Raw genomic sequence first — 9,447 nt, forward strand, 5'->3', positions numbered from 1 at the left:
TTATCCTCTTTAATAGCCTCGTATAGTCGTTTTTAAGGTTATTTTCCTTTTGCCCGTCTACGTCGCTTAGTACTATTATTATCCGAGTTATTATTACCGCTCTTAGTATGCTAGGTAGCCTCGAGTCTAGTCTCTTAATCCTCCTCCTCGTTATTACTAATAGGCTTTAAGACCTTAAGCTGTGGTAATGATCTCCGGGTTTGATCTAGTAAAGTAGCTTTACCTTAGGATAGATACTCTTTAATAATCCCTAGCTCCTCTTGCTAAAGATTAAAGTTGGTAGTAAACTGATATAGTATTAGGCTACGGATTGTACTCGGCTTTAATTAATTATGATAGTAATAATAGATATCACGAGTATAGTTAAATAGTCGTTTAATACCAGTACTACTAGTAGGGATAGATAGAATATCCCTTACTATTCTAGCTAGGGTCGGGAAGCTCTTTTTATATTCTTTCTAGAAAAGTCGAGGTTTCTGTCGCTTAATTCTATGAGTAAGATATTATATAATCCCGTCGTTATCTGGTTTTATAAGCTCTTCTAATAGCTAGTTCTAGGATATATAAGTAGTATTAAGATTATAGTTATTATTCTTATTAATAGCTACTCTAGAAGTCTCTAGTACTATTAGGTTATTGGTATTATAGGTAAGTATCTTCCTATATCGATTAAACTCTCGGCTTAGGACCTTTTGATAACGATTTATATAATTAATATCACCTTGCCAATTAGTCGAGGAAAAGTACCGGAGCTTCTTTAATAGAGAGAAGATTATTACTAGAGTATAGATATTACTATAAGGCTCGTAGTCGGTAGTAGTATAGTACTTAGAGAGCTTTTTCTTTACTATTTAGAGTGTTTATAATATCCGTTTCTTCTAGATTATACCTTTATTCTTAAGCTTCGCCTCGGCTATATCGAGATAGGAGAAAAGCTTATTATAGATACTATAGATATTATATATAGTAATATCCTTTATCTTTAATAGTATTATCGTAAAATTAAAGAAGGGCTTTATTAGAAGAAGAAGATACTCGACTTAACGCTACTCTTCTAGATCGAGCTTAAAATAAAGATATTGATAATTAGTATAATACTAATTATAGAATAGTTGGAGCTTCTTAGCCCGGTTAAGTATTAAAAATATTAAATTCTATTGTGTCCGAATATCTTAGATTGGAATTAATATAGGCTCCGGCTGAAGGGCTATAAATGCCTCCCGACGTTATAGGCTTATATTAATAAAGACTGCTAGTCCTCGGATCTTTTATACTTTTATTAGTCTAGCTATTATAAGGATCTAGGGGTAGAAGATATACCTTTTTTAATATATCTATAATCTAGATACCGCCGGAGGTATTATATTTATTCTAGAAGGAGTAGGTTTTTTCCTCGGACTACTCTAACTTGATCTCCTTATTACTTAGCACTGCCTTAAGCTTCCTAAGAAGCTTATTTAGACTTAGCTGGATTATATACGCGATATATAGGACACAGAAGATTGAGATATCTAATAAATACTAAGACTAAAGGTAGTCCTAGATACTCTATATTAAAGTATTGTTGTTGGTTACGTTGTCTATAGTTACTAATAGGATACGATCCGAGATATTATGCTCTATTAGGATCTAGGTTACGGTTTTACTAAGATTTTTACTAGTATAGGAGCTATAGAGAGGCTTAAAGCCTAGAAGAACCTTATAGTAATCCTAGTTATAATCGATAAAGTAACTAGTAATAGCTATAAAGGCCTACTAGAAAGGAGAAGTCTAGTAATCTAAGGCTATTAATAGCTGATACCCCTCTAGAAGTCTCTATAGAATCCTCTTCTAGTTATTCTAGATTATTATATCGAGATAACGTCGAATGGTTCGTACTAATAGAATTATAAGTTTAGTAGATAATTGTTAAGTAACCTCTAATATACGGTGGAATTGGGGGTATTCGATCACTCGAAAGGGCAGATATATAGTCGAAATAAATCTTAGAATAGTATCGGAGAGATAGTCTTAGGTGAATAATATACTAGTAGTACCTAGCTAGATCAAAGTACTCAATGTTAGCTACTAAATTATAAAGAACTTAACTACTATAGTAATACTAGTTAAGTGCCCTAGTTAATATACTATTCTTTTAAGAAGCTAGTCGATTCTTAGGCCACTTTTTTTTAAATATACTCCAGTTTTAAGGTATGCTGTTATAGGCGAAGAACTAGTTACGCCGGAATCTTAGATAGCTAATCGTATAGAGATATACCTTACATATAACCTTCGGCTTTCTATTTTTATTATTTATAACCTAGTAGAAGCTGTCCCAGATGTCCGATTTACTTTTTAATTCCTATCGAATTATATTCTTAACATCAGACTGAGATCTATACTTAGTTATAAGCCACTAACTAACGAATTTATTACGTAAGTCCTCTATATCATTATATATAGAATCAGATAGATATAAAACCTAGTGCTTTTAAAGGGGAGGTCCGACGCGAGTAAGGGATAAGGGCGTAAGGGTTAAACGAGTTAAATAAGTCGGCGATATCGATAGGACTGGTATTTAGATATCTAAAAAATCGGAGAAGTTATTAGGGTAAATCCGATTAGAAGCTAAATCTATATCTAAATTAGTGAACGAGAACTATGATTAAGATATTAAGAAGTTAACAATTATAATATATAGTATAGTAGGGTGCTTAAAAGAATAGAGAGGCTTATATCTAAAGTAGTAGAGGTTTTTAGGGGTAAAGTAAGCGTACTAGGATATTCTAACTTAGACTTACTTTTAATATAGTTTACCTAAATGATTGGCTGTATTATATATTAGTGCGGATAATTAGAGGATATCTTAAGGATATTAAGGATATCTTATAGATATTTTATAGATATTTTGTGGATATCTATAAGATATCTGTAAGACCTCGAAACTTATAAAGTCCGTATTTTAAGAACTTCTATCTCGGATTTTTTAAGTTCTAGTAGTTAGAATAAATTAAAAAAAATAATCAGTAGATAGCTAGGACTCTCGGCTTTTATTTAAGCCTAAGGTTAAAAGAATTTATCTAATAATAAAGGTTTTGATTTTCTATATTCTATTTCTTACGAAGTTTATTATTATTAATAGTAGTTAAATATATATTTCTATATATAACTTATAATAAAATTGTTAATTTACGGCTATCTTTATAATAAAACGTCGGACTAAGAAAACTACGATACTACCTACAAATACTGTATAAGGAGACCTTCGATATATATCTATTTCCTAAAATTTTAAAGGGCCGACCGTTGATTAAAGGGGTTGGTTCTGTTAGGACCAAATATGCGTTTATTTCAACGGTAAGGAAATATTGGTAAGCTGTATTAAGATCATGTGATAGGCTATAAGGGGGAAAGTAAGCGAGAGTTATACTAGTGCGGATGTGGATATCAACTCATATCCAATATCTGTAAATTGCGGATATAAGGATCGATCTGATATCCATTGGAGCGGATATGCCGAAGTCTATAATACACCTCGCTTCCCCGCTCTTTTAGCTCTCGCTCGGGATATTCTCTTAATCCCTGCTACTGATGCTGGTGTTGAACGATTGTTTAATACCGCTCGGGATATCTATCACTACCGCTGTAGTAGGCTATATACGTCTACAATCTAGGAATTGATGATATATCTATATATATCGAAGTTCGATAAAGAAGAATAGGACTCGGCATTATTATAGGAGTTCTTTATACGGGATAAGATTGAAGAAGCTAAGGAAGAGAAGGGGATTATATCTGATATGATTGATATTAATCCAATCAGTGATATAGAGGAAGATACTAGTCACGAAGAAGGGTAGGATATAGAGGATCTAGATAGTACAGTTAATATAGTGGATCTCACAGCTGAGCCTACACTACCTTCTAATTCGGAGAGTAGTACTCAATTACGGGCTAATTTACGAGCTCGTAAGCGTGTGAGACGCGATGAGGATGTATATGATTATCATTAGGGAGAGAATACAATCATACAATCTTGTTTTTTTATCAAAATAATCTCAGATATGTAAATGAAATACAGAAGAATTCAAGGAAAATTGCATAAATTATGAAGGTCACATGCTCTACAATTCTACTCCACTTTAAAAACCAATTGGGGCCCCATAAACCATTGCGGTTTGAAAGTAAAAACCCATAAACCATTGCGGTTTACAGACCTCGCCCCAAAACCCACCCCAATTGCGGTTTGGGGTGGAGCGGTTTATGGGTTTTGCGGTTTATGGCGAAGTCTATCCCTACTTATACTATCTAGTAGAACTTATCTAGTTCTAAACTTCGACGATTAGATTCTCGAACTCTCTTAATAACTTTAATAGTCTCTAGTTCTTTAGGTTAAATTAGAGCTAGATAAGCTAGTAGTGTCACGATCTGCATGTTATGCATGCATTACGCTCGCTTACATTATTTCCTTTGTCACATGCTTGCTTGTTTGCACATCACATTCGTTTGCTCTCTTTCCTTTGTTCTACAGATTGCTACTAAGCTTAATTAGGAAAGAGGGATGTTTGATTGTTTGCTAGCATGGGGGAGCGCTCTACTATTTAAACCCCATGCTCTGCCAGCTCTCTCTCTCTCTCTCTCTCCTTACTAGCTTTGTTATTCTCGTTGGAATGCACACTTTCTTCATTGATCGATCTGGCACGTAACAAGTAGTACTCCTTCGTCTAGGTAAGCCTTTAGTAATATTATAATATTTTAACTCTTATCTATATAGGGGACCTCTTTTCTTAATAGAGCGTCGGTAATAACGTTCCTTTTACCTAGCTAATATTTAATTATAAAGTAGAACTATAATAAGAACGTACTCTATCTTACTTACTACTAGTTTATCTATCGAGTTATTATAAAGTATTCTAACGACTAGTAGCCGGTAAGGATCTTAAAATAATCCTTTCGTAATAATCCTTCGAGTTTAGGTCTCTACTCCTATAATATATAGATAATTACTAGGAGTTCTTTATCTTAGACTTCGTAATTTAATTCGGCTTACTATATTATCTTCGAGTAGAACGCTATCGGATACTAGAAATCTTCTTATTTATAGTACTAAGTAAGTACTACTCCGAGAACTCTATCTAATATATCTATCTTAACTCTAGTCTATCGAGCTAGATTATAGTAGCGGAGAACCGGTATATTAACTAGATTCTATTTTAAATATATAAAAGCTTCTTTATATTTTATTAACTTTTTAAAAGGAATATATTACCTTATTAACCGATATAATAGCTTTAAGATTATATTATATACCTTAATAAATCGTCGGTAGAAGTTATAGAATCTAAGGAATAATTATACTCCTTTTACTATAATTAGTACTAACTATAACTAGACTACCTTAATCTTCACTAGATCTATAGTAATACTATTAGTACTTATAATAAAACCTAAGAACTTAGTTTTCTTAACTAAGAATTTAGATTTCGATAATATAACCTATAATCCTACTTCCTATAGACGACGGAGTACTTCCTTAACTTATCGTTTATAATCTTCGATATTTTTATTATAGATTAAGATATCGTCTATAAAAGCGACTATATATATTTATCTAGATACTCTTAGAGTATATTATTTATAAATCTTTAGAATATTATAAGACTATTCGTTAGCCTAAACGGTATTATCTTATATTTAAAGGATCTATATCTTATATCGAATATAGTAAGGTCTTCGGCTCCTAGCGTTAGTCGAATCCGATAGAATCCTTACTAGATATAAGCTTCGTATAGATCTTCGCTTTATTTATTTATTAAATTACTTTATTAATTAGTAGTAGAGGGTAGTAATCTTTCTTTATAATTATATTTAATCTTCTAAAATCGATATAAAAACGTAATCCTCCGCCTAGCTTCTTCGCTATTAGGATTAGCGAGATATATAGAGAAGAACCTAGGATAATAAAACCCTTCTATAAATTCTTAAGAATATACTTCTTTACTATCTTTAATTCCTCTTGTTAGCACTCACGCAGATAATATATTATAGCCTAACAGTAGGTTATAATATTATATGGGGAAGTAATATTAGGTAAGCCTTATATCTTATATAATAGGTTTATATAAGGTATAAGAGAGAGGTTATACTTAGCTGAATAGGCAATAGTAGTAAGCAAAAGGCAAGTTGATTGTTCATATTGTTCTTAATTAACATACCAGCTAGTAGGAAATGTTGATTCCTTATATAGCTAGTTGGGAGGCAATTATAAGAGAGGTTTTGCCTCCAAATGATGCTATATTGTCTTGTGACAATATAGATGACTTCAATACTTATGGCGATATTGAGTGAGTCACAATATAGTTTACCATATATCATCCGTCTAGGGATCATTTAGATAGTGCCGGTAAAATATATATAACTCTTCTTTACACCATAGTATATATCTTACATAATAATATACTAGTATGCTAACAGGTGGCATGGTGGGTGGTGGAAGAAGAAAGGGGTTAAATTAATTGACGCGTTTTGGGTGGGTGTCCAGCTATGGGGTGTGTCTAGCAATGGGGTGAAATACGTTATCTAACTCTAGAGTAGGTATAGTAGTTTCGAGTATAGATTATACTTACGGTTTTCTTTAATTATAGTAGCCTCTTTAGTAAGCTATATAAACTTAGCGAGAAAGTTAGTAAAACTATCCTTTAGCTTTATTATCAATTTATAGTCTCCTAGGACTCGAATCGGACTTCCTTACTATTATTAAGTCCTAGAGTATCTAGTATCTTCGTAGTCTTCTAAGTAGTAACGGCTTCTACAATCGGTATACCGGCGCTATTCTAAGTTTAGAGATTAATAAAACGATAGGTAAGGTCACCTCTCTTACGGATTACGATATCCCGGTAAGCGATAGCTTTATCGCGCTCCTAACTAAGTAACTCGATAATAATATCGGTCTCAACTTTTTTGGTATAAAGGATAGTAACTTTATCTTTAAGTTCACGAATTCTCTCCTTCAATTTCTAGTATTCCTTTATAAGCTTATAGAATCGCTCCTTTATCGGGGTCTTATATAATCGCTTACGTATAGAGGACTCTTCTCTAGTATCATTTTTTTTATTAAGTCCACTAGTACTAACTAGTCTCAGTATCTCGGGACTCGGGGTATTCGGATCGTAAGTAGTTATATCCTACTTATTACTATCTTCTTTAGGCCTTGACAAGTCACGCAAGAATGGTACCGCCAAGGCTTCTTGGCAGGAGTAAACCTTAAATTTTATGCCACGAGACGCTGAACTGCCTATTTAGGTAATAAAATTACCTAAATAGGTTTAGTTTAGTCACGTTAGTCACGCGGTACCATACAGCACCGAGCAACGGTACCAAAATTTGCTTGGTACCGCGTGACTTGTCAAGGCCTAATCTTCTTTATTAAGTATAATAACGGGTTACTTACCGCGGGTCGCGGGTAGGTTTCGTTTCGGTCCGACTATCTTAATTAGTCGAATTTTAGTTTAGGGTCGGTTCGAGTCTTAGCTATACGGTACTAAGGAACGGAGAGTAGGGTAAAGCGTGACTGAGACTAATTAGGATAATAGTCTATATAGTCGTACTGCTTTGTTAGAAATGTGAATAGTACTTAGTATTATATTACCAGCCAATTCTTTAAAGTAAAGAGTATATTAAACGAAAATACTAAGTACAAAGAAGGGAAGAAAAGAAGAAGAGAGGAGACAAGTCTGACAGGACCTTTGTGGGTCCTAGACGAATCAACAAACAAACCATGCAAACATCCATCGAAGTCGGAATCTAATGGCAGAATCCTCCCCCGCACCTCTTCCAGATCGTAACATCTTTAATTAGTTTTAGACTAGGTTATGGAGGTATTTTTATAGGTTTATAATGTTTATTATTAAATATATTAAATTTTATTAGTAATTCAGTTATATATTCTTTTTAGTTTATATATAGTTATTTATTTTCGATTTTAATATAAGACTTTAATTATATTATTAATTATCTCATATAATTAATATCTTTATAGATAGCTAGAATGTTGTTAATATAATATATTAAAATCATATACTAGATCTCTATTCTATATAGAGTAGAAAATGTTTCTGAAAAATTAATACTAAAACGTTAATAAAAGCCTTATATTATCTATCTAGCTTTATATCTAAATATCTTAGTTTTATTAACTATATATAATTATTTTATATTTTTAGACTAGATAGTCCTATATTTATTTAAATCTTATAATTTACAATAATTTATATTATTATAGCCTATTGAAATAGCTTTATTTTTCCTAGGTTCTAATTTAGTTTTATATTTATTAGTAGAGTAATAAGAAGTTGATCCCTATATTTTAATACTTTTAATATATAGTTTTATATTATTATATAATTTATATAGAGATTTAAAATTTAGAGGTTTATAAGGTATTCTATTATATTTTTAGAGCTTTTCCCTATAAATAATTAGGTATATCTAATTGAATTGATATAGATCTAACTTTATTTAGTAAAGCTAAATTAATCCTTTTAATTAGACCATTAGGTTTTTTAGTATATATAGGGCTTAATTTATAAATCATACTATATACTTTATAGATATAATTTTAAATTTCTTATTTATATAACCGGGTCGTCGAACTGCGGCCACCGCCTTCGCGGTGCCCGGGTTCCTGGGTCTAATTGCAATTTTGTCCACCAACACCAACTAATTCATTGAATTTAAATAGCATCACCTTCTAAATCAACACAATAAAGATCATCTATCCATTCCCGGGCCATTTCTGCACCATCATCATCCTCAATATCACCCGGGTTTTCAATGTCGCCGTCGTCAATCGCTTTCAAAATAGCTGCTTCCCGCCAGGCTTTCTTAGATCTGTTGAATATCTGTAGTCTTTCTCGGTCGGCACGGTCGGAGATGTGTTTTTTGCAGTCCTTTACTAAACGAGGGCCTAGTTCAGGCAGCCTACGCTTTGTTTTAGCAGTATTGGACTGCTTTTTCCGTCGTAAAATGCGAACATTGTCCTCCGCGAATTGAGCACCAACCTCGGCAAGAGCGAGTCCACCTTCTAAAATGCGAGAAAGACTATCCCGTACCTTCGGAGAAATTGTAGCATCGTTTTGTATATGCTTCACGACCTTACTACTCGCTTTTCGGAGCTTTTGAACGGTCGTAGGTGGTGAATTTGGTAGTGAACTTGATGGTGGGGGTGGTGTCGTTCCAGACATAATATCATGAACTATAAACCCCGGCATTTCGGGAAGATCATTGTCTGTCAACTTCAATTTTTCAAGACCTTTGTCTGAATTGATAGGCCAAATTCCAGTTTCTCGGAACCCGTGTCGAATTGTCCGCTCGGTTAATGATCGTGTACGTATATCATGAATACCCGCGAAGAAATTGGCTTTGTGTTTCGTATCACCACCCCAAAAAGCAGTCTCGTTGTTGTATTGT

At 33.0% G+C, this 9,447-nt stretch overlaps 1 protein-coding gene across 1 annotated transcript; it reads right to left on the reverse strand.

The window, feature by feature from the left end:
• Positions 1-8,711: 8,711 nt before the first annotated feature.
• N7455_011687 (uncharacterized protein) lies at positions 8,712-9,221 on the reverse strand (the record flags this gene model as incomplete). The annotated part of the gene is made up of 1 exon (XM_065606732.1): positions 8,712-9,221. One exon carries the CDS (start codon positions 9,219-9,221, stop codon positions 8,712-8,714), a length of 510 nt encoding a protein of 169 aa, XP_065459898.1.
• Positions 9,222-9,447: the final 226 nt, after the last annotated feature.

This window comes from Penicillium solitum (genome assembly GCF_028829755.1).
Source record: "Penicillium solitum strain IBT 25940 chromosome Unknown utg000009l_segment0_segment0, whole genome shotgun sequence".
Taxonomy (NCBI): Eukaryota; Fungi; Ascomycota; class Eurotiomycetes; order Eurotiales; family Aspergillaceae; genus Penicillium; species Penicillium solitum.